The 26,880-nt window shown below is 37.3% G+C and overlaps 1 protein-coding gene across 5 annotated transcripts in view; it reads left to right on the plus strand.

Annotated features, from left to right (window-relative positions):
* APLF (aprataxin and PNKP like factor) overlaps nt 1–26,880 on the plus strand; it is a 44,441-nt gene that overhangs the window by 10,177 nt on the left and 7,384 nt on the right. For 3 of the 5 annotated variants that reach the window (XM_066993393.1, XM_066993395.1, XM_066993396.1), the window contains exons 7-14: nt 141–529; nt 6,703–6,828; nt 9,202–9,248; nt 10,546–10,584; nt 15,520–17,298; nt 23,867–24,176; nt 25,160–25,307; nt 25,993–26,733. In XM_066993393.1, coding sequence (XP_066849494.1) covers nt 141–529; nt 6,703–6,828; nt 9,202–9,248; nt 10,546–10,584; nt 15,520–15,725 — 807 coding nt within the window. In that variant the 3' untranslated portion in view covers nt 15,726–17,298; nt 23,867–24,176; nt 25,160–25,307; nt 25,993–26,733. The other 2 variants (XM_066993394.1, XM_066993397.1) reach the window with 2 other exon arrangements.

Raw genomic sequence — 26,880 nt, forward strand, 5'->3', positions numbered from 1 at the left:
GCAGCTTTTTTGACTATGAAAAGTGGAGAAGAAGATTTTGAGAACTGGAATGACAACATGGGATAGAGTTTGACCTTAATGCTTTTAATTCTGAATAGTGTAAATTTTCAGGTTGTTCAAAATGTAACCTTGTTCCACAGAATGCATCTGGATTTCCTCTTGAGAGTACCATGGGAAACATGGAAGGAAATGGCAAGACTGAAACAAAAAAAACTGGAAGTGCTATGGAGAAAAATGATAGGCAGCTGCATAGTAAACGGTCTAAAACAACAGGTCAGATCTCCAATAAAACAAATAGAATTGAGGAATCAGAAAACAAAGAACAGATCACTGGTTCTACAAGCCAACAAGCTCTCTGGGGCAGGATTTCCCAATATTTTGGTGCCCAGGAAGGGACTCATGAGCCTGATGCAGATCTGGATTATGAGACTGAAATTTCTGATACAACCAGAACTGTAGATGCTTCAGAAAGCTCCAAACAGATCAAGCGTAAGAGGACACCTTGCATGTATGGAACAGGCTGTTACAGGTAAAACAAAATTAAAACTAGCTTAAGTTAGCATACTATTAAGAAGTAACTTATTAGCTGTGGAAGAGAAAACAAGAATGTCACTGCAAGGTTTGATTTGGGAAAAAAAAAGTCTTTCGGTAAGCATGGGACTGATAAGAAATAAATGGTGTAAATACAGCTTTAAAAGTGTAAAAGGAGGAGCCAGGAGGTCTTGTTAACTGCTAATAAAACCCAAAAGAGGGATGAAGTACTTCAGCAAATTACAAAACAAAGTGTTGTAGGAAATAAAAAAAAAAAAAAAAAAAAAGAGGTCCATTTTTAAAAAGAAAAGAAATAACAAACCTGCATGTACTAACCAAGTACAGGTACCAGCAGGGAAAAGAGGTGTAAATGGCTGCGGTGCCCAACATAGGACCTGTAGGCTTGTTTTATTAGCAGATAAAACTTTTACAGGAGAGAGTTGTATTTATTGAAGTAATTGCATGCTTTATGATTTGAATGTTTAAAATACTGTCTTATCATCCCCAAGTAATCAAAAATTATTTTTACTATAACTTCGCCAGTCAGGTTTTCTTGTTCAGCTTCTACTTGTCCCTGGGAATACAATAAGCATACTTGCATATTCCTTTTCAACCCCTACCTGGTCAGCTTCTTTGGTGTATTTCAAGTGGAAATCTTTTTTCTTCCCTGTCTAACACTCAATTTGTGGTGAAAGATCTGTCGTACATATCTTCCGTGTGACACAGATGTTCCAGGGGAATTCTAAAACATCGGAACTTAGTGTATGCACTCCTGCTAATTTCTTCTGCCTGGAAAAAGATTTGGAGCGCCACCTGTTGCTAAGTCAAACCTAGTGGTGGTTTTGAGGCCAGACCAATGGCCAGAGAACTGTTGTAGAAGGCAACTTCGAGCTCTGGATAAAACCACATAAATCAGAAGTACAAAAGATGAGGCTAATCCAGGAAGCGGCCAGTGGGCCCAGTGATTTTCAGGGGGCTTGAAGAGTAGGAAGACCAGTGACTAGCATAAGTAAATGTATTGTTGTATATGCTCAATGTGCAAATAACTTTGTAAATCAAAAGCTTAAAGCTGCTGTGTTAAGTCATGTCAAATTTCTAGTTTTCATGCATCTTTTTCATGTACCTCTATTTTTGCCTTTAATGAATATAATGAAAATGTTAGACAATTAAGCTGATCCAATAGTACAAATGCGTCATTTAGTTTGCCCAGCTACTTTTAATTCCTCTCAGGCTAGCTTTCCCACGTATGGGGGTTAAGCTGATTTAATGCTCTGATATACTGAATGATTTCTAACGTTTAAGAAAGGAAATTTTAGTTAAAGTTGTGTGGAATAGGAATCTGCATGTGCATGTTTGTTCTTAGGTCTTTATTCTAAAACTTTTGGCAGCAATACTTTCAGAAAGTACCACGTTATAAGAAAAAGCATGTCATGGAATAATACACAAGAAAATCTTACTCTGTAAGTATGAAGTACCAAAAACATCAGCTTTGACTTCGAGGAAACTTTATGAGATTAGCAAGTCATTTCAGTTACCTGTATTTTTAACAGAATGTGTACTTAAAGTGTATTGTGAATGGATGCTTTAAAGGAAATAATCTATAGCATATTCAATTTTTCATTGTGTAGCATTTTTCTTGAGCAAAAATAGTTTGAGTTCCTAAGGAAGAGGAGCTGCCTTGAGTGCTCTTTTGAGTACAATGGGTAGTTGGTTTCTGTCTCCATCGCTTAGCCCTGTGAAAAATATCTTTTAACACTATCTAACAAGCTGCTCTGCAGGGGCCAACATCTTATGTGAGTGTTGTTTTGGTAATTGTGGCATTTCCTTGAAGTTTTTTCTGGGTGAAGTAAATCTGTTTTAAAACAAACAAAAAAACCCCAGACCACCAACCCTCTTGAAATCCTTAGGCTTTGCAAATACTCTCCGGTCAGATATGTTTGTTGTTCGTAAAATGTTGTTTATTCATAGACTAAGTGCTCTTCAGAATTTGTCTTTATTTTATAAGCTCCTGTTAAGAGCACTTTTGGTAAGTGTGTAGTAAAACAGCCTGATCTGAAAGGGTTAAATGCTAGCTCTATTATTTTTATTGATTTCTCTAAGAAATACAAACATCTTGGAAATAGTTCTGAACCTGTGGCTCAGTTTACTAATTTATGGATTTGGAAACAATGCTTTTGAAAGAATTGAGGTTGATATCCACGTCTCATTCCAGAGATTCTTTTTTGTCATCGTATTTCAGTATTGGATTCTGCTTCTGAGATAGCCTGAAGCTTTACCAAACTGTAACAAACTGCTGTTACCGCTAGGAGGCGAAGTGCTCTGTGTACGTTGTACAAAACCGTATTTGTTGTCATGTGGCTAGCTTTTTGAATACTTTTCTTCTTTTTCCTGTCTGTTGCTTGCTTTTCCAAAGTTGGAAGAAGAAGGAATGTAAAACAAACAAGCAAAAGATCCAAAGCCAACCCCCTTTTTGAAGGGTCGCTTAGAAGGTGTGGTAGACCTTCATCACTGAAACTATAACCCACAATTCTCCATATTTTTATTCATTTGCTTGTTTGCACTACAGTGTTCTGACTAAATGTGTATAATTTTTTCCCATAGCTGTCAGAGCAGGGCACAATAAACCTTTGGATTTGTATGTGCATTGTTTCAAACATTTTGCTCTTTGTTTATGAAAACTTATTATTTTTCCTTTCACCTTAAACTTGTAAATCCAGCAGCTGAAAACTTGTATTTCTTTTTTTTTTTTGAGTTCTGTTTTCTAATAAAACTTGCAATTTGGAACTCAAAAATAGTACATGTGCACAGTTGTGGCATAACTTCAAGCTTGAATTCTATGGCTTTATAGCTAGTGCTGGCAATCCGTTACATCTTTTCTATCAGTTTCTGTAGTAGCTGAGAAAATAAACGTTAGGTGTGTCCTATGTGAATGGTGCCTCTGTGATTGTGAAAAGTGAGATATGGGAGAAACCCCATCTTCTGATTTTTAGGAATACTTTTAAGTTACTTTTGGTAGTTGCACAGATGAAAAGCTGTCCTAAATATTTCACTGAGCAATATTCGACTTGGGTTTGAGACAATTTCATTGATTCTTGTCATTTCTACTTGCATGGTTTTCTGCATTGCAACTTCAGAGCTCCTGTGAAGCATAGCAAAATTGCAGTAATTGTGGGGTGTGCTAATATGACTGTTTATGAGAATGCAAATCTGTCATAACTTTATTCTTAAAATATGCTTTTAGGCAGCATATAAACCTCAGCAACCTGGCTGCTGTTGGATCCACTCCAAAAGCTTTCTGGTTAGGCTGACATATTTGTACCTTCCAGCTTGGAAGTTTTTCTCTGCCATTTCCATAAGCTAGTGGATTCCAAAGAGGCTGCCAGACAATCAGTAGACAAGGGTGATGGCTGCAGGAGGCAGCGAGCTGCAGGTGATGACAGCTTCTTGGCCTTTAGCCCTTCTTGGCCGTTGTGTCCTCCCTACTTGTTGCTCTTGCTTTGACCTAATGCTGCTACTCCCAGCATACAGCAGGCCTTTCTCTAAACTGTTTTCCAAAATCTAAGCGTAAGTTGAGGGAGCAGTTATAGGAGCGCAACTCAAGTTGTAGCATATTTAGTTGTAATATCTAAATATTACAACAGGTTAAATATCTAGTGCCTAAAAATTCAAAACAAACGGAACGGAAGAGATGTGCACGTAAGCTTTAGATTTTTGCGAGATGGGATGCTGACTTTATACAAGCTATGCACATCTCTGCTTATATTTGTTTTGCTAGATATCATTGGACAACACATAGGAGTGGAATAAGCACAAGTTATCCAGGTAAAGGTAAGATAAAAGATGACGTTTGTACTAATCCTGAGCATCTGAAGTACAACATGTTTAAGATGCTCCATAGATAACACACATTTTGTGGAACATCATCTACCACCCCGAAGAATCGTAAGCCTAAGGATTTAGTAAGTGGGATGTACATATAAACCCCTTCATTTTTCTTCCTCCCTCTTCCCTTATTCTCTTGGGGTTTGTTTGGATTTGTTTTAATAAGGAGCAAAATAAGAACTTTGTTGCTCAAGTAGGTTTTGAAGAAATATTTTGAAAGGAAATGTGCATCTCCTAAAATACAGTAGTTTGTCTAAGTGGTAGCTATTAGGCCTTCTTTCCTCGGTGAATGCAATGAAATGTGTATCTTATCTTATTCTAGGAAAAAAAAAAAACACAAAAAATATTTCACAGAACATTAGTTGCTTCCATATTCCCTTGAGGAGATTAATTATGTCTCAGATGACTTTAAGTTCTTGCAAATTTTGCTATTAATTTAGCTTTATGCATTTAGAACTGAGAGCAAGTAAAACGATTTGGTTTCATCTCATTTATTTTTAAATGGGAAAAGAAATGAGCAGTCAGCTCCGTAAGGCCTGAATTTGGTATAAGAAGTGACATTTCCTGAGAACTCATGCTGGAATAAGTGGCAAGTAAATGCAACCTTGCAATGATTTCTAGTGAAACAGTATTTACTTATCCTGTAGGTTGCAGAAATTAACAGAAAAGACCATGATGAGAAAACTGTCACCTGTGTAAATATATCCAAGGGATGCTGTATTTTTTCATAATTAGTTCGTTGAAGAGTTCAGTTTGCTTTTTGTGTTCCTTGAGTGAAAGATACCAGGCAAATGGGGTCTAAAAGTATTGATATTAAATTTCTAATCCTATTCAAATGCCTAGAAGGAGGCCTGAATGGCTAGTAAAGCTCACAGTGCTTAACTAATCATTTTACAAAGCTGTAACAGAACAACTTTTTCTTGCGGTGGTAGTTGAAATGCTGAAATGAACATCAGCTGTTCCATATGAAGTTCGTAGCAGGTATTTGTGAATTTAAAGAAAAGAATACTTGTGAACAGTTGGGAAGCTCTATATGCAGCTAGCTTTTTCCCTGGCTTTGTTTATAAACGCAGCTGTAACAAGTATAAATTAAAACAGTAATTATCCTGCAATATTAAGTTGTCACTCGTCTTGCCTGAGGCAAGCAGTTCACTTTTATAATTTGCACAAACACATTGAAGATTATATACTCAGGGAGTTAGTATGGTAAATCACTGAAGTGTTTGTGGAAGTCTTTTGGAAAATCATTTTTTAAAATATCTCATATTCCCTGCTTTTAAAAGTTATGCTTGGAAAAGGTGTTCCTAAAAGAAATCATAGGGAAAAAGTAGGTTTGCTTGTAGTAACAGTATGTTAACTTTATAATTTTTGTAGTGTGTTCTGGTCTGTTACATGAATTTCTCATGAAGTCAGTTGTTTTTCTGTGTTCTTTTTATCATCACTTAAAGTTTTATAAAGCTAACTGTTCTCTAAGTGGCATTTACAGCTGCCTTGTCTTGTATGGTGTGCATGCAAACCTATTGACTAGAAGCAGTTAAAATGTTCTTTCAGTGATCTGTGTGTATTTACTACTTGCTCTTTGTGTAAGTGTTGTAGAACAAAAGGATGTGCTCTCATTGCTTACACTGTTGTGACTCAGCTTATGTGCAGAGCCCTTAGGTCCTAACCATACAAGTTCCTGTCCTTATTGCTCAGATTATAATTGGATACCTCAAAAAAAAGTCATCGTAGCCACGGCAGTCTTGACAACATGGTCAATGTACTGTCCAGTGGACATTAGGAGTAATGTGGTGGTGTTCAAGTGAGTAATAACTTGCATATGCAACAGAAGTAGTAGTTGAGACAGATTGTCTGAAGCTATACATAATCTCCCAAGTGTGCAGAGAGTCTACATTTCTGCAGTTACCATACATTGGCCCTTCTGACTCAAGTTGAGGCTTCGTTAGTAGCTTTATATAAAGCTTCTGTAGCTCCACAGTCAGCCACTGAGCAAGATTCATGCTGTATGATTACTTCAGTAGGTTGTGCATGTGTTGGAGATCTGAAAGGTAAAAACTGAAGGCAAATAGGAAAATTTCCATTTTAACTTCTTGTGGAGCATGTGCTGAGACAAAAATTAACTTCTGTTATCCTGAAAGTGGGTCTGCATAAAGTTAAACAGTAAAAGTTCCTATTTATGTAGTGATCAAAAAACGAGTTGCCACTTACTCAGTAATGCCATTCTTATTTCCACTTGTCATGTTTAAACAGAACAGTCAGTTCTCAATATACGTATTCATCTTTTTGCAGGAAGAATCCCATTCACTTTCAGCAGTTCAGTCACCCTAACGATGATGATTATCATGAAACAGATATTTTAACTGAAGGTAACGATGATAACCGTCCTGAATGTCCGTATGGAACCGCTTGTTATAGGTAAGAAGCAGTAAATAAATAATTTTCCATATTTTATAGAATAAGACTGTTCTCCCCTGGAGTTAGTGATGCTAGAGTAATGAATAATTCTTGATGTTAACTCGTGAGGGTAGTGTATTATTATGGCTCTTCTTAAATTCTTGCTGCTTTCCAAAGTTTACTGTGGATAGACTGCTACTTCCAGAGCAGCAAAATATTTGCAAAACATCTGGTAGTGATTTCAGCCTAGCAAACATGAATTCTTGACTTCTGTAAAGTATTCAGTAGCATAGAAATTGACCCTTTTCACTTCTCATTGTATAGCTAACCATTCTTTTACAAAAACAATTTATTCCTACGTGCTTTTCATGATCTATCATTTTTAGTTTAAAATTTGATAAAGCATGTAGAAACTATACAAAAGCTCTATTTTATTTTTATCAGTATTTGATAGAAAGCATAATTCAGGTAGCAGCAGTGTAGAATCCAGAATTCACTGTGTTGCACTTTCTTCTAAGCACTGCTGATTTTCTGAAAAATACAGTTTTACTATATTTTTTTCTTTACTGTCTAGATTTTACACCTTTATTTAGCAGATCTTAGAGCAGTTAGGTTGGAATGGACCTACAAAGATCATTGAGTCCAACTGCCTGACCCCTTCAGGGCTAACTAAAAGTTAAAGCGTATTATTCAGGGCATTGTCCAAATATCTCTTGAATACTGACAGGCTTGGGGCATCAACCACCTCTCTAGGAAGCCTGATTCACTGTTTGACCACCCTCATGGTAAAGAAATAGTTCTTAATATTCAATCTGAATCTTAATGGCTACTGTGTAGTTGGCACAATGGAGAAAAGCCTATTTTCTGAGGAAATAGCACTTCTGGGAGAGCATACTGAAACTTACAGCTGCTCTTAATAGAGATCATGTCTGAGCATTTTCTACAATCTCTTCCAGAAAGCATGATGATGATAATACTAAAGAGTGGCTTTATGAAAAGTAACAAAAAGAGGGTAGTTGTTTTTTTTAAAAAATACTATATTTAGCTAATGCAGAAAAAAAGTTTATGCCAGTAATGAAATTACCAATGTGCTTTTCAGCAGTGCAGTGGTTACTTATCCAAAAACAAAACACAGAGAAAAGACAACCTCTGTGCTGTATATAACTTCATGACTTCTTGATCTGTATTTAATTCTTTTGGGGTAGAGAATATGAGGCATTCATGAAACAATGCTAATTCTTTAAACTTACCAACAGATGAAGTTTGAAGAGTTTTCTTATATTTTTTGTTGTCTTTATTTATTGGCTACTATTTGAAGTGAGTGTAATTGAGAGAATGATCTAAACATGATGTCTTGATTTAGGATTGAATGGTCTGATACTGATGATAGTAATAAAACATTGAAATGGTGCAGAAAAAAACTGCCTATTTTTTTTTGTAGGAAGCAATATTTCCATTTTTCATTCAGATAAATATCAATGTGTACACAATATACTTCAGGTTGGCAGTACCGGTAGAATTATAAATCTGGTTGAAGTTTCTGAATTTGTTACAAGCAGTGATAAAAATAATTTTTTTTTTTTTTTAGCTGAAGAGTAACTTTATTCTGTTCTGTTGAAGAATAAAACACATAAGCAAATGGTTTTACAAAGGCAGTCTTTGTGGCAAAGGTATTTTGTGAAGTATATGCACACTGCAGTTATATAAATTCGTCTCAAGTTTCAGGGAGTGCCAAAGGGAGTGTCATTTTGGAATAGTGGTCTTTAATTGCTATTTATTTTCAGAAGCAGAAAATAACCTAACTGAACTGGTTTTCTTAAAGAGTTAGAAACATCTAAATTTTTGGAGCAAAAATAAATGGGATTGAAACTCTTTTAGCATGCAGTCCTGAGAAAAGCCTTGTAGTATGCTAACAAGGTAAGCACAACACAAGTTAAACTAAGTTAATTTCTTTTATCCAGCGTTGGATAAATGTTTTGGGAGGGGTGTGGGAGGGACGAATTAAATTGGTGCGTGTTGATTACCTGTGTTAGTCACAGTTTGAATGAGGGGAGCATATTTTGGAGGTCCAAGAGCATGTTGTCTTCAAATTTTCTTTCATTGCTCTGATGCTATTGTTTCTGTAGAAGACAATGCAAAGTTGCAATGGAACTTATTGGATTGCAGCAGCATACTGTAGAAAGGAGTAATTCTTCCTGTGGCCTTCCTGTGTGGTCCTTTAAGACAATCAATTCTTTATAAATGCTGCAATTTTCCCAAACTGTTTAATTTGCTGATGAGTTAATTTCTCGTTTCAGGACGTTCATTGCTTTCTGATCTATGACTATATGCACAAAATACCAAGGAGGTCTGGGCCTCCAGTGACAAATCATGCTTTTGCTGTTTTATTTGCAGGAAGAATCCACAGCATAAGCTGGAATACAAGCACACTGCACCTCCAGGTAATATCACACCTTGTTCAATAGAATTCAAAGTGCTTGTATGTGGGGGAACAAACCAGCAATGGATACAAAAATTTTGGATTACAATGCTGTAAGATACTGGAAACGAAAAACACTATTTGTAACTTACTCTGCATTGCATTGCACTCTTGCTGTTTTTAAGCTTGAGGTCTTGCCATTGTCTGTAATAAGGAAGGCTGCTTGGCCACTTCAGACTTGCGCTCACTTCAAGTGTTTATTGACTGAAGTGAGACAAGATAGGTCAGAGAATTGACATGGTTTGTATGCTCTTGTATCTTAGATATTGGGGGAAAAAAAACCAACGCCATGCGGCATCTAAATAGTTTCACGAATGGCTGTACATATACCATGTACATGGCATGCTGTGATATTACCAGATCTCTACCCTCTGTTCAGATCTGTAGAATAAGAATGAAAACTGGGAATATGCGTAGGTACTACTGAAGTGTTCAACATTTAGAATGGATACTGCAATAAATTATTTTTACAGCTTTTCTCCTGTTTTCTCCTGTCCCCATAGCAAAATATGTACACAGAAATGCTTCAGCTGCGAGGAGTGTTATATCTTGAGATTTCATTCTTGCTTTGTATTTTTATTTTGATAGGAATTTCTGGGGTAACACAATTTCTAAGTCTTGTGATGCTCTAAAGTAAAAATAGCAAGAATGCCTCCTTCCTTTAATATAACTAAAACTGAATTTGATTCCTTATTCTGAACTGTACTAGTCTTTCCTATTTCCGTAATTGTTGAAAAATATAGAGAGATTGTTTGTTTTGTGTGTTCTTAAAGAATTCAAATCGAAATTTGCATTTTTGTACTTTTTTTTGAGTATTGCACTTGGAGTTTTTTTCCATGTGAAATCCCAATGCAATAAAGAACAACTCATGGCAGTACAGTTATGGACACGTAATGATCATGTAGTTTACTTAAACAATTGGGATTATGACATTAGTAAGGAGAAATTGCATTTACTGAAGCAATGGTGTAAAATGCTTAAATACTTTGAAGTACTTGAATTTTTTGTTTAATAATACCAGTCTTAGTGAGATCGTTGTGGGGAGGGAATGGTTTATAATTGCAAGAAAAAGTTAATTTGGTGAATCTCTCAGGAATCATTCAATACAGAATAGTTTTTTGTTGGGGGGGGGGGCTCTTGTGAACATGGCATACTCATTGCAGTGTTCGTTTTAATAGATCGGTTGCTTATTCACAGTCTATGTGAATGACTGCTACTAGATTGTACTCTGTCCTCACTAGTAACTTTTATTTCATTAGGAACTGACAGACGAACCCGACAGCGAACTTCAAAGAATGGTTAGTATGTTCTAATTGTGTGAATGGGCGCATCCATGTCTACCCTGCTTTGTTTTTTGGGTCATTTAAAAGTCATGCAGATGATAATACTTACCTGAGGAAAAAACTATTATTTCGCTTCAGTGAAACCCTGCTTGCTTTTTTACAAATAGTAGTGCTGAAATTCAGTTTGTGCTAAGCTACCTGGATGAGCATACTTGTACTTCTCTGGAAGCAGACAGGAAATCAAACTGATGTTTCACCTTTGAAAAAGACATGGCTAAATTGTATGCTCTTTCCATACATACAAGGGTTGTAATTGGATAGAAGGACCTGATACTTCATATACAACTAGATAAGATTCTGTGAAGAGTGATTGCTTTTCAAACCATTATATATTCCTTCTGTGTTGCACTGTCCTTTAACTATCAAATAATATCTGTGCTAATGAGCTTTTCTTATATGTACTCTGAGGTATCTGTTTCAAGTGAGGTACTGTCTTGTTAGGGCTGAAGTGTAGAAGAAGGTTAATGCCTTCGAGTTGGGGGCAGCTTTTGCTGTAGACTACATACGTATCCTTCTTTCTTCAGTTTCAAGTCTTCAGTGGGGATTATGTAGTAGCACAGGCTCTCTTTATGATGTAAACTCTAAAACTCTATCCAAATATATCTTCTGTTTGCCAGCAGTGCACCTAGCTTGCTTTGCTGCTGTCAACAATGTTAATTTATGTGTTGCATGTGTACAGACTCCAGGTTTTTAAAACCTTCAGGTCTGTTTCCAGACTTCTTTTGTTTCAGCTTCCATGTGTGAAGCTTTCTAAAATAATTTAAAAGTGAGCTTTAAAGAGCAGTCTGAAAGTCTAATGATACTCACTCTTCACTTTCCTTACATGAATGGTAGATACCATGTGCACACCTCCCAGCAGGTGGCCAGTCAAGAATGGCTATATATAGAAAAGAGTTATCTTGTGAACTCATGAAGCTTGAACATGGAAGTGAAAATCAACTCTTCATACTAAATAAGAACCAGGAAAAAAATCATATTCTCCGCACAGGGAGCGAAAGGGAATTTGCTAATTAAAATACTGTTCTTAATGCTGACTCTTTTTTCCCCAAAGTCTTATTGACTAACTTGCTTAGTTCTCTTTAGGGCAAAGCTCTTAAAAGGTTAGACTCAGTAAGTTCTTATCTGAGGCAGCCACATTAAGCCATGCAAGGTCACACAGACAGACAGGGCTCCATTAACCTTTATTTCATGCTGTGTGGCACTGCTGCACTGTTGAGCACAGCAGAATTAATTTACATGCAAATATGTTTAAATTCCAGCAGACATGAAGAAAGGATACTGACTGTGACATTTGACATGTTTAGTTTTTAATGTCTTTAGGCTAATTGCCACCAAAGGGATTGCAAATTGCTTGTAGGGAATGAGATCTATGTTGTGAGATATAATCCAAGGGAGCTATAATGTAAGGGAGAAAGTAAGAAGAAAAAAGAGTTGGTGCTGTCACTAAATTGTTACTACTAAATTGACAGTACCTAGATGAATGACATGCTATTGCTGTGGATCGTGCAGCATTCTCTTGCACACTTCTTCCTAGTTTTTCCAGCAAGCTAAGCAACTAACTTCCAGATTTTTTTTTAAAGAGGTGGTCAGTAAGCTTGTCTCCCTATGGAGCCTATATTTCAAGAGAAAGTTTCAAGGTCATCTTTATAAATGTGGTATCAGAGAAAAGGCGGAATTGTGTTTAATGAGCTGCTTTGGGGGCTATAGGGCTGAATTAAACTGTAACAGAAAGAGGTGGAGTGTGAAGATATGGAAAGAAATGCATTATTCACTACAAGAACCTAAAAGCATTGACCTACAGGGAGGAAAAATATGGTATGCTCCTACGTTTTTAGGAAAACAGCAAAATACGTATTTTGATGGAAGTAATGAATACTTTGCCAGAATTCCTATTTCTATTGTAAAATACCACCTGAAGTGCTGTGAAAGTGAAGAATGGCTTTTCTTTGCTAAGTAGGTCTTGGGCTTATTTTTGTAAGTGTAATCTGAGAAGAGGGATTTTGTTCTTGCCATATTTAGCATCTTTGTTATGACCTTTCCCCCTCTGAGACGATTCATTCTGTAACACCATGGGCTGGGATTCCTATAAGAAATTCTGCTGGTATGGGTAAACATGGAAGCGATTAACTTCATCTGAAGACTGATGGACAACAAACCAGCAAGCATTATAGTGGATTGCAGCTCACATTGTCAGTTGGCATTTTCAGGATTTTCTGCTAGGTTGTGCACAGTCAATCGTTCAAAGAATGTAAATTTTAGGAATTTTTCTCAACTTCTATCTGTGGCTGTCACATGTACCCGACGTTATTCTAGGAGGTCATTCAGTGTCTCTATAACACAATTTACGCATAAAATAGTGCATCTTTGAGGGACTTGGCTAATGCTCTAAATGCTTTAGGAATCCTTGGATGAGAATTGCTAGAGATCATAAAACATTAATCAGACGATAACATAATTCTGGAATACTAATGTTCCCACTAGTGAAAAATGCAACTGATAGAGGATGGGATCTGACTACGCAAGATACTGGTGTTCTCTTTTGATCACCACATGCACACAGCTTGAGTATCTGGGGCTTTGACCTCAGGTTGCTAAGAAATACTTAGGGTTGACATAAAAATTAATCTGGACTGGGGTCTACAGCTGAGGAAAAATATGTATCTATAATTTCATATGACAGATAATGACAAAAATTGACAGAACGACAACAGACAAATTATCTTTATGAGATTGTTGACAGGTTATCTCTACGCAAGATAAAGGAAAACATACAGAGGCTGAGAAGAGGAATGAATATGGTTTTACTCAGGGATATGACTTAAGGACAGGATAACATGATCGGCATATTAATGCAGTGTGGTTAATGAGAAACTGTGCACACGTAATAAAATTGAAATAGTGAAAAAAGGGAGATAGTGTAAGCTTGTAGAACATGTTAATAAGCATGTCTATCAAAATCAGGAAGCAGTGGGAATAAACTTGTTGAAAGTTCACAGCTGCTGATAAATAAAAGGAGAATGCACTACTGCCATGGTAGTGTCTGTACAAAGCTGCTGCCAAATCAATGCTCCAAATAGCAGAATTGGTTTAAATGGGTGAATTTGCCAACATATTTGAACAATTAAAGAAATACTGCAAGACAAGCTGTCCAAAAAAAGCTTGGGAATGTGAAGCGAGCAGCATCCATTCCTTGTAAAGAGAGGTTTATTAGTCTTAGATTCCTGCCAATACAGAATATTGTGAAATAGTATGAAGGCAGAAGGCAAATGCACTGCAAAATGATAAGTTTTGAAGATAGAAGGTTAGAAGACTGTATAAGAAAATAGGCTAAGTGAACTGAGAAACAGGTAGGCTGCATTCAGCTTGGAAAAGAAGTGTTCAGTGTTTGGCATTTCCTTAACCCTTGTTCAGTAAGGAAGCACAAACTATCCAGTGTAGATCCAAGCTGAGAACTTAAGAGGTGAGGGGTCTAGCAGATTATTTTCTGTCACGAGAGCCTCAGGAAACACCAGGAAATAAAAGCTGTGTAAGATTCTCAGAGAATGAGAGTATAAAATAGCTTCTGTGTGTATGAATGAAGACAAAATGTAGGGGCAAAATAGCCATCTAGCAATAGTCAGACACCAAACAATACATCTTTCTTAACGTTTATATATAGAAGTAGGCTGCAATGTGTATTCCTTTTTTGTTGTCTTTTGCTTAGAAGGTAGATCTGATACCATTAATACCAGTGACAAAGGGTGTTTTCATTTCAAGATAAACAGAAGTTAAATAGTACTTAGAAACTTGCACACCCTGGGATCCAGTCTCGGGGTATATGTGGCTCTTGAAAATCATGAATAATGGGTGTGATCATAGAGACTAGAGAGAGAAGCCAGGAAGTTGTATGCTAATCAACTTAAACTCTGGTTTGGCAGTTAGGAGGCCATATACTGGTTTCAAAGTGGTAGTAGAAAATGTGGCCTCTGTTTACAGTTGTTTGAAACCAGCCTGGTTCTGTGACAGCTCTCAGAGAATTACGGTTAGAGACAACAGGTGAGTATTGTGTCTGATAGTGTTGCACAGGGAGCAGAGGATGGACATTATACTTGGACACAGTACATGGATGGGAGGACTTGCAGTCTGTGCCCTGGAGGGGACAGAGTAGGGACGCGGAATCGTTGTAAATTGGAGAGAGAAAATAAATGTAATTTGTAATATACTGTGTTCTGTGCAATGAAGGGTGATCAGCTACATCATTTCTTAGCTTTTAAGTAGTAGTTCTGCAGAAACAGGCCATGGGCTGTAATATGCGGTATCTTAATGCTCTTTTTCAATATTTTGAGAAACATAGCTATGAAAAGCGTTCATAGTGTTGATTCTTTTTTTTCTTATTAACCAGATGATTGTAGGTTAAGCACATAGTACCTTATGTCTGTCCAGAATGGTCAGTGCTTTACCTGGAGCTCTGTTTGGGCCGTGACATTGTGAAAAACACTTGTATTCCAGAAAAGAGTATCAAAGATCAGATGTACAGAAAGCATGACAGATAAGGGGAAAATCAAAGGTAGTGTAGCCTAGATTAAAAAAAAAAAAAAAAAAAAAGAAAAAGAAACATGAAATAAAACATGCTGCAAAGAGACAAGTAATAGGCTTCTGGCTTCACTGTGAAGAGAAATTTGGATTTAAGCCACTAGGGAAAGCTTTCTAGACAGATAAGCACTGCAGTAGGTGTCAGAGAGGTGGTAAAATGTTTCGTGAGTTTTGAAAATCTAACCGAAAATTGTCAGAATTGGTGCTTTAGTTGATTCTTTCCCTTTTAGAGACAGGTTAACTAGATAGTCTCTGGATGGTCTTTTTATTTCTACATTTGTGATTCATGAATATATTATTACTTTTCTGTCCCTACAGGAAAAAGGGCTTTGGAGGAAGACAGTGACAATGATGGTGAACCAAATGAATACGATCTTAATGACAGCTTCATAGACGATGAGGAAGAGGAGTGTGAACCTACTGATGAAGATTCTGATTGGGAACCAAGTTTAGAAGACAAGGATAATGAAGATGTCGAAACACTTGTGAAAGAAGCACATAGATTTGTTAAGACCAAAAAGTAGCTGCACTGAATAAAATTAAGAATGTCTGATCCAGTTATGTTAAAACTCAAATGTGCAAGGAGAGGAATTGCATTGAAAACTACTTTATTCTCAGTGATGTAGGCACTATAGGAAGATTTTAACAGGGCTAAGGGGATTCAGCAATACCATTCCTTTTGGGTGTATTTTGCGATATTTTTGTTTTATGAAGTGGTGGAGCCAAATGATTAAGCTCTGGGATTATATTGTGTGTCAGCTGCAGTAGGACTCTTTAAAAATAGAAATTTCTCAGTTATTTCTTCTCCAACACCATTAGGGTGTCAGTTTTAAACACAATTTTAAAGCTTTGTAATGCTTTGTCTTCCTGTGTTTGAAATAAATAGTGACATGAGGAAGTCTTTAGTTTTGCTGAAACACAATATATACTGGAATGAAGAGGAGCTAGACTTCATACCTGCCGTATTGCAGGCTGATTCTTGGCCATCACTGGGGAAATCTCTCTAAGCCATATTATGTGTCCTTTACAGTTAGTGTAACCTTAAATTTCATTAATCTGCTACTAGCTTTCATTTTAGATGTCTTTTATTTGATTGTCTTTATGTACGGTAGTTAAATACTGGTTATCTAAATAATTTCAGAACAGTATCTAAATGTACTGAACCTCTGCTCATGTCCCGGCACCAGTTATGGTGTATTTGCTCCACTTACAATACCAGTTTCAGTACATGTAAATCACTGTAACTGTGGTCAGTTAACAACAAAGCTGAAGTCTTAATGACTGTATTTTTGCACAATTAAACTTGTACTATACTGTGGGAAACGCTTGTAACTGTGTCTCTGTGATTTCTAAAGGCTGTGTTGGAAGATCTTGCCCTTTACAACTTTGCTGAGCTTGAGTTAAAACTTTTGTTTTTCAGGGCAGATGCCTGAAGCCTTGTTAATTTGGGGTGCTTTTTTGATGCATAATACTGAAATCCAGCATGGTTAGCATACTTGTTTGGCTCTGTGAATTTGCCTAATTATGATGGGATAATAGGCGTCCAAATATACCTGAACATATTAGTTGGATGATGAAATGCTTGTTGCAGGTGAACTTCAGGGAATATGTGTGTTCCAGCTGATCGGTTTTCTGCAGCCTGTCCCATGAAGCACTGCATGAAGAAAAATGCCATGGTCCATGGCTTCAGAAGAAGCAATGTTTGTAGTAATGTCCTACCTGTTTAATATGGCTTTGCAGTATTTTTAAAATACGTTTATGCAGTTACAGCAACATAGTTGGTTCTACCTAGTAGTTCTAGGTTCTATCTAGAAGTAGTTCTTGATGTTGCATGATAGGTAAAGATTTATCACTGATACCTAAGGACTGAAAAAATCATGGTGAAAGCTGTTGTATAAGGGTAACTGAAGTTAAGAGTATTTGCTGCTTTTGTATTTTCCTTAACAGCAGTATATATTTCTATCCTTCTAGATCAATGAACTGGTAACTGCAAGACATTTGAATATTGATCGAAACTACTCAGTTTGAGGTACAGATGAGACTGCTCAGACAATTACCAGACACTTAAATGTCAAGTTATCCAGTGTTGTCAGTCAGGTATGCACTACAATTTGGTGGACTGAGTCTAAAGCCACTCTGCCTATAGTTGATTCTGTAAGTATACTAGTACTGCTTTGGGAGGAATTTCAATCTGATTTGAATTAAAAACAAACAAAAAAGCAAGCTATGTCATCAAATGTTTTACTCCTTGGTTGTTAAAACAGAATGTGACAAATTAAGTTTAAAGCATTAGGTTAATGCTGTTATGGTTCCTTTGAAACCTCTTAAGTTATCCTGAGGCTTTGCTTGTTAGTCTGAGATGTAAGATAATTTGTAAGAAATGAAGCAGAAGCTTACCTTAATGAAAAATTCCTGTTTCTGAAAGAACATTTGAAGTAACAAAGAATGCAAAAGATAACACATACATTGACTCTGTATCTTTCTTTCTGCTTGTATTCCTGCCTCCATTCAAATTAAAAAATAATTTGCTGTATCCAGACTTAGTGAGGCAGAACTTAGTGCGGTGCAAAAAAGCTTTTGACTGGATATTGAGAAGTAATGATCCATGTCAGTAAAAGCCACTCAATCTGTAGAACTAGCAAAATTTTTCCGTAGCACAGATAAATCCTTTCTGGATATCAACTATAGTATTTTAGGGAACCATTGCGTTACTTCTCAGCTGGATGAAACTGCTTAGTCAAGGACCATAGTGTGATAGAAAATAGTATAGGTGGACAAGCAACAGGAAAAAATGGATGCAAAACTTTCTTCCTCCCCATCAACCCACCTGAAACCAAACCTAAAGTCACTGCACCTAGTTATAAGAAAGTAAAAGTAAAATGGTTAAAATGAAGCCCAGAAGAGACAAGCAGGAGAAATAAGATACAGTCAAACTTTAACAAGAAACCCATTAGCGATGCTTCTACAAATGTCATACTTTAAATAATACAGGTTGTTACTTCAGACTGATGTTAGTAAACATACATCCCTTTATAAAGTTAGTGCGTAGAACCCAATCTTTTACTGGATTAGACTGTCTTAGTCTGCACAAAATTACTACAGCCCAGTAACAGGAAAATGTTGTGACTTGTTATAAATGCCTTAGAGTAACATTGAAATAGCCGTGTTTTTTCCCCCCCTTTTTTTCTGTGGTTAAGTACTTTTATATTAATATACTTTCAATGACTTCTTTTTGAACTGTTTTAAGTTTTTTTCTAAGTTAAAGTTTTTTGCATGCCCACTGAAACCAACAGAGCTATGCAAGCCTGCCCTTGGAGAAGACATCGTCTGCAGTCTCACTCTGTGGGAGTGTTGCGTGATCACAGACTGGGAAAGTCTGGAGTGGAAGAATTCCTGCATTAGTAATAGATTGCGGGTGTCTTCTGTGTTCATGTATCATGTTCTTCTCAGAAATGGTCACCTTCACAGAAAACATCTTGCAATGTTCAGTACACTCAGCCATTAAAACACTTGTTAATTCCTAAGTTGAAACAAATTTGAAGATGATCAAATCATTAAGGGCAAATTTTCTGTTGCTGCTTTCTTCCAGCACACATGCTGTTAGAATTTGTGAAGAGGTGTTCTTAAGAATGCCTCTCTCCTCCTGTCTTGTGTTCAGCTGTTAAGTTCCTCCAAGTATGAATTGTCTTTGCATTTTTTTAAAGGAGCTGGATGAAATGGGCCTTCTCTTATGACTTTTGCAGTCCTTTCCTCTACAGTGCTCTTGCTCCACACTAGCATGATGCTTCCTAAAGTAGAAGAATCCTCCCTAACTGTATGGAGCCTGTTAGCATAATACAGATTTAAAAAAAAAAAAAAGAAAATTGCAGGCTGCGCCACTGGAGTAGTTTCACAGATTTTAGCTTTATACTGCTGCCAAGTGCTGTCCTTGGTCTCTTCCTGGCACAACTGCTTGTATGTTTGTGCTGCAAAGTGTTTGAGATGGAAGAAATCCTGCAAAAAATAGTTCATTTTAATCTGAATCATTAGCCCGATCCATTTTGCTGTGGGTGTGCAGTGGGAACAAGGCTGTATCCTGTAGTCTTGTGTTGGTTTACACCTATGAGCAATTTGTGAGGTGTGAGATGATAGTGAATTATTTGGTGTGTTCCTGTGCTCATTAGTTCAAACAACAGGCAAGTTTAAGAAAGTGAATGGTTATTGGAGAATTGTAGCTTACATAGAAGGATGTTGATACAAACCTTCTTGTAAGTATGGAAAGAAATCTCCACAATTACTTTGGTTCAGGGGCGGATTCCACCTATCGATAACTATGGGAAAACAACTGTTGTGATCGCACATCTGTTACAATTGTGCAATACAGGCTAAGTTTTTTTTCCAGGCAAAGGAAGCTCTCAGGATACACATTTTATTAAGCAGTGTTATGGGGTGATATTAACATTATTTTAATTGAAATTTCCAATAAATATACATTTCTAATCAGTAAGATAGCTGGTTATCTGCCCTTAGATGGAGATCCTAATAACTTTAACAAGGAACGTAAATCCTTGCTGTGGAATCTGATTACTAATGGCAGGATATTTCCCCAGACACTCTTAAGTATAGAGGAAAAGATAATTAGGAATTCAAGTATGTCTATCTGTACTTTAGGGGGGAATACATTATATGAAATAAGAAAAAAAAACTTTTAACTTTTAAAAATTGTCTGCTTCCATTGAAATTTTGTACTAAGTTTGCTGAAGAACACAGATTTGGCCTTTTCAGTTAATGCAGCTGGATATAGCAGCAGCCTGATACGGTAAGCTGACATGATGAGAAATACAGAAATCTGAAATGAATTGAATTAATTTTCACTAATGGATCCTGTTATTGCCTGAACTTCATAAGCGAATTGCTATTTGTATCTGATTCAATCAGTGACGTATTTTCTTTGGAAGCAGTACTGGTTCGTTTTCTTGAAATGATACAAAGAAGAGAAATGAATAAACTGTAAATTAATTTGAATGTTTAGATGGGCCTACACACATTAGGAAAGTGAATGAAGTTAACCTGTAATTGGCTGTAACAGTAGTAGCTTTAAAATGTCAATTGTAATCAGGCAGCAGTTTCAGTACTCTTAGGTATAATTTTGAAGTATTTCATTTCTCAGAGGTCATATGTGGTCTGATCAAGTTGATCTCTTACTCCTAATCTTCTTGCTGATAGAACAGCTGTTCTCTCCTCCAGTGGAAGTACTACCAACTTTTGATACCCAAGCCTCAACTCTTCCAGCAGCCTATATTTGGGATACCTCCGATTTTAAATTGCGTACCAGGGCTCCTGAGCAAAAATTCTGGCTTGGGTTTGCATCTTGCCTTCTTTTGTTGGAAAAAGATCATGGTTTTGTATTGACTTAAATCCCATCCAGTCTTTTCAGGTGAAGGAACAGCTTATTGAAACACAGTCTCTCAGTCTGTTCAGGATCTCTGAATTACTGCTTCTAATGAATTAACATATTTAAGTGAGCTCATTAAGTGAGGCCTTACATATTTTTTTTCTTTACTGATTTTTTTTTGGTACTTATACACGTCTAGTCAAGATGAATCTTGTAATTTTGAGACATAATATGGTTGCAATAGGTTTCCAGTCCCTAAAACTTCTCATGGCACTAGTATGAAAAGTACTGGGACAAAACACATTTTTTTTCCAAGCGATTCATTTAAGTACGACAAATTTAAGTGTACAACTCCATGGTTTTTTTGTTACCTTTTTCTCTCTGAAATGCAGACTCTATGCTGACCACCTCGTGCCACAAGTACCACTCAGTGGATTTGTGACTCTTATCCAAACACTGGAGAGTGATTTTGCTGTATCTACCTAATTTCCTACTTCTTTAGCCACAAGGTAGCCCAGGATCTGAGCCAAATATTGCATGTATGTATAAAAACTTACCTAAGTTGCAGATGTAAACTGGTCAGAAAACTGTGACTAGGTAAATAGCTGCAGAGATGGCAAGAGGGATTATGGCTGTCTCTAAAAGGGGTAGAACCAAAGCTACATAGTCCTCCCATTCTTAGGAAAATGGAACTGGATGAGATGGGCAGTGAGCAATTCTTTTCTGAGATACAAGGACACCAGTGCTAGATCTGGTTCAACAGGGCTTAGTAATTTAAATGTATCCGTGTATGTGTGTTTTACGTCTGTCTGTGCATCTGTTAATACCCTGCTTTCAGGTAAAATTCTCTCATTGAAACACATCTATCAGCATGGCGGCTCAAAATAGTTTTTCAGTTGCTTGTTTGTGTCAGTAAATACCAAGTAAATGCTACCTGAAATCAAACTCGCCTACAAAAGTGCATAAGTAGCCCCCCTACCACCACATAAATCTGGTGAAGAGCTAGTAGTATCATGCAGATGCAACTCCTGTAACATCATAGCAGCAAAGGACTGGTGCTGACATTGCAGCCTAAACACAGGGGCTGCTGCCCTGGAAACACTGATTCTCTGCTACTTAGGACAGCTACCTGTGCTGGTGGTGGCAGTCACCTCTCCAGCCATTGCAGGTGTCTAAAGCCTGTCTAATAAGTGCTCCCTTTGTTATGCAGAAGAAGAGTCTGTGGGCTGTATACCCATGCTGCCAGTTCAGGTGGAAAATACAGGGCAAGCCAGAAGAATATAGGTTGTTTCCTGTTTAATACCAACCTACCATAGTCATTCTAATAATTTATCTTGCTATGAACTCTGTTTTGGCACACTTTCCATTGTTAAAGTGTTCCAACCACTCAGGATAGAACTCTTCTGTTTTGAAAATACTTGACATTGTTTGTTTTGAAAGGCTGACAAGCTTTTAAAGAAAAAAGTTTTAACAATAGCAATTTTATCCCACACTACTTTTCATTTTGTTTAGCAGGAAGCCTTGAAGAGCCCATTCTTTGTTATTGGAATATAGTTATTGAAGTTAGGGCTTTTTTTTTTTTTCTGTCTTGCTCAGGGAACCAGCATATTGCTAAAATCAACTATCATAAATATTAGGAGTTGCCATGCCTTTGCAAACATCTGACCTGTTTTTGCTGATTGCTCTGAATACAAGAGAGAAATTTTTGTAGAATTAGGCAGTAGCAGTTTTCTTTCCTATTATAGAGCAGTTTACAACAGAACCAGTCAAACCATAGAAAAGTCTTTAATTTCTGCCAGGTGTCCCAGAGAGTTAACTTCATTGCCTTAACAGAAGATGTAGTTGAAGTGTGTGACCCATGTGACTTCAGCAGGCTTGAAATCTCATAGTTGTGTATTTCTGAAATGTACAGAAGGAAACAAGGAACTGTGTAACAATTACATGATTATCGCAATCTAAGCTGGAGATACTGTGAAGGATTTAATTATGAGAATGAGTGTGCAGATTTTAGGAATCAAATGTTTCTTTGGGGAAGAGTGTCTAAACCAACATCTTTGCTTTTAGTGGCACAAATGAAACAAAGTTTGGGTGCTTTTCATCTGGTTACTTAAAGCTCATTTTGGAGAATGATTGTTCTGTCAAAAAATTTGCATCTGATGAAAATACACTCTACAGCTTGAACATTTGACCATCATCTTCACAATGAATTGTCAGAGAACAAATGCCAGGCTGAGAATGAATGATACGTTTATTTCACAAATCATGTCTGAGCAGTGAACAGACTGAACCAAACCATTTGCAGACAACCAACAAGCAAATAATATAATGAATATGTACTCTACAATTTCTTTTGAATACTTTTCCTTCGTCTGTGTACACAAATAGAATTGCATTTCATCTTTACAACTAAAGCAGTTATCTTCTTGGATATTTGATAGATTTGTAACATTTGTGAGCTCAAAATTTGTGCAGCTGGTAGATAATTTAAAAGGTTCCTAACATTTTTAGACAAATTCAGAAGCACAAGTAACTTGAAAATAAATCCCCAGAGGTGTTTTGTCTGTTTCAGATTAGATTTTCAGAAAAACTCTTTACAAATTTGAGAAGGTGTGATTAGAGCAAATAGACCAGTATGTGCTGTTAATCTATGCTAATGAAAGCCGTCAGAAGATAAAAAGGAGATGTTACTGAACTCAGTATTGCACATAGTAGCGCACACACATTGTCAGTGTAACTCTTATACAATGATTACGGACTACATGCCAAACCATGCCTAACGCAAGCTATCACAACTGTGGCAGCAGTCCAACACATCTTAGCCATATGTCATGAAAATAGATGGGTACTTGCTAAGGTGACAGCTGAAGAAAAGCGCTTCTTATTAACTTCATTTAAAATACAGTATTTAATCATACTTTGTTGTTGTTGGAAGTGGATAAAGAATTTACCATTTTTTTTTTTCAGGCCTAAGGTGCATGAGTTACGGCGGTAGTTTGATGCAGAGATTACTTGGTGGAATCTTATAATCTGCCTATTGAAAGCAGTTAGTGTAGATGAGCAGAATCTTTCTTTTATTATTTCACTTGCTTCTGTCATAAACTCATTTTTGTTGTTCTTTGAAATTTAAATGAATGCACATGGAGATAAAATTGCTTAAAAAATTCCAAAGATGCCGGTTTCCCTAATAATGCTATGAGACAACATTTGTTACTGATCAACTCCTTTAAGTTTTGGAGTATTGTAATCCTGGTATTATCTTGCTTATCAAGCTTTTATTCTGTCTATTTAAAGGCTGAGGAAGTGCTCCTACAAAAACATTGTTCAGATGAAGTGAAGGCTTAATACTGTTATCTTTGCTAAAACCATCAGAAGACAAAAAGAAAAAAAAAAAAAAAAGAAAAAATCCTCAGATCTTTGTAGTCTCTACTGAATGGAAGGGTGCTGGGAGTCTTTCCCACTTGCGCAAACTTGGGCAAGATGCTTTTTTAAGGCAAAGGTGTGATGCTTTAGGAGGAGAATAGGAAAAAGCCAGTGTACCAAATACTGTGTTTCATATAGGGCAACAGTTCTCATTCCAAGTGCCATGGACAGAGCCCAACAGGTAATAACCTCTTCTCTTCATACTTCTTTTGCATTGGGTTATGTTTTGTACCATCTCACTAAGGGAAAGGGAAACCTGAAGGAAGAGCACTTCTGAAGTAATTGCCTAAAAGAAGTAAAAATCTTTTAAATAAGTGACTTTGATCTCTAGATCTAGCAAACTTACACTAGTATAAGCCTTAAATTCACACTGGCAGTTTACATGCAAAAAATGAATTGAAAGGAGTTGGAATCTTCGAAATACATTTGACCTTGGATAGAAGCAGCTTTTTCTCATATTCCACCAGGAGCAGGAACCAGCTGTCCTAATCAGCAAAATGGTGGGTAGAGTAAAATTGCTACCATTCCTTGTAGCTTGGAAATATATATCATTTTGGCAGTGGGTTGAACAAAAGCTTCAGTTATATTTTGTAGCAGTATATGGCTCCCCTGTGGAGCTAAGACCAGAAAGTACCAAGGTAACATCAGCTGTTCGACATCAGCAATAAATTTCACACAGTTGATTTTGCTTCTCTTTAGCTCCCCTGTGTTTCTTATTGAATAAAGTGTTTGGGATTCTTTACTAAAATAAACCAAGGACTTTGTTCAAGAACAGGTTAAAATTTTCCCCTTCACTTCCTCAGGATTGCAGCCTCATAGCTTCCAGTATTAGTAGTAAGCATGTCTACACAATTTAGTCTGATGGATAAAGCAGCTTTTTGTTAGCCTTTTCATATGCTTAATTAGAAGTGTTTTTTGTTTGTTTTTTGAACTGTACTTAATCTGAGAATTGTTATCTAATACAGCTATATACACTCCAGAACATAAATGCAAAGGCTTTTTCCAGCCAGTATATTGCCAAAACCCCATTTCCTTAGGAGTTCAGTCCTGCTGAAGAGACTGTGAATCCATAAATTCTTTTGAGGTTACAGGGAGGCTAGTAGGGATAGGAAGCAAGTTTATATTGATCTAAAATTGAAGGTAAAGACCTCTATTATTTCCTAGCTTACAGAATTTCATGATAACTGTGAAGTCCATAGCTGTGAAGACCAGAGCAAGAGAAGTGGACGTGTTATCATTAGGCTGTTGTGATCCCTGAGAGAGAGAGCAGCTATTCTAGAAGGGGACAGAGCACCTGAATTACATATTTTTGGTAAGTTGAAGAAAGAACACGTGCAAAGCATGTGCAGTTCATTCTTTTACTGGGGGCAAGAAATGGCAGAAGACCTTGGTCAAGCAGTATTGGGTTATGTGGGAACATAAATGCAAGAGGCTGATTTCATGGAGCTGTGAGTAGATAGATGTCTGCCTAAGTGGTACAAACAGATACTTGGAAACTTGAACTGAACATATCATCACCCAAAGTCTGGTACAAGTCTTCTGGTTGGTTGCCATCTCTCCTTTGTTGCGATCCTGTAACTACACCACCTGACTACAGTATTGGAGGTATTTTGACTTGCTCCTTTAGGAGCAAGATAATAGCACCAGTCTGACAGCAATGACAAAGGGCAAAGAGAAAAGTACCTTCAGACTTAAAATCAGTACTAAGCGTATTCTGATACTTTATTATTTTCTCCCTACTTTTGATATCTGTGTTTCTCCTGGTGTTGGCTGATAGTTGAAGCATGATGCCAGTGAGAGTACTCCAAGAGAGGATCATAAAAGTGGTCTGTTTGAGGAAACCTGAAATCTTGAAAAACGGGAGAAGTTTGCATCAAAAATCCTGTTTATGTTCCCTCTTCCTTCGGGTTATTTGAAAAGTAGCAGGAAGATCTATGACCCAGTTTCCCCCTACTTATTATTAGATCATTTATGTTGCTCCGATTTCTATAAACCAGGAAAAGCCATCCTTCTACTGATGCTCAAGTCAGAAAAACAGTTAAAATCACAGAAGGACTATGCAATCCAGACCAAAAATGGGGGTCTGAGACAACAGATAACCAGACACAACTGAAAGGACAGGGTAAGGACACAGTGATATTAAGTATTTTCTTCCTGCTTCCAGCTACCTGCAACTCAGGGAATGTGCAGGCTGAACTCTCACTTTGGTGTTCAATGCACTTTGTTATAGATGTTTTTTTTTTTCTCTGATTTCAATGAATAATTTCTTGGATTTCATGTTAATTTGTGGCATCTCCGATGTCTGCAGCCAGAGCGACAGATCAGCTGCATGAAGTGTGAAGAAGCACATTCGTCTGTTTGTTTTCAGTTTGCCAAGCGCTCATGTCAAATAGAGCTCGCTCTTTGTTGTACTAGGAGGTGCCAGGTGTCGTTTTTTCTTCTCCTCCTTTTCAGTCCTGCTGCTCCTTCAAACCGTTGAGGAGTTATCTTGCCTTTTGCAGTGGGTTTCCGTGGCAACGTTTAGGTAGCGGGGGAGCCATCGGGGTGGGTTCTGTGAGAAGAATCCAGAAGCTGCCCCATGTTAGGGAAGGGCCTTGCCGCTGGCCAGGGCTGGGCCAATAAGCGATATTGTTTGCGCCTCTGTGAGAGCAGACTGAAGAAAGGCAAAACAAAAAACCTGCTGCGGAACAGCAGCTGGGAGAGAGAGAGGAGTGAGAGACAGCCTTGCAGACGCCAAGGTCAGTGAAGAAGGAGGGGGAGAGGTGCTCCAGGCGCCGGAGCAGAAGTCCCCTGCGGCCTGTGGTGAGGCCCGTGGTGAAGCAGGCTGTCCCCCTGCTGCCTGTGGCGTACCACGGTGGAGCGGGGTTCCACGCTGCAGAGCACGG

The sequence above is a fragment of the Anser cygnoides genome, chromosome 3 (genome assembly GCF_040182565.1).
Source record: "Anser cygnoides isolate HZ-2024a breed goose chromosome 3, Taihu_goose_T2T_genome, whole genome shotgun sequence".
Classification (NCBI taxonomy): domain Eukaryota; kingdom Metazoa; phylum Chordata; class Aves; order Anseriformes; family Anatidae; genus Anser; species Anser cygnoides.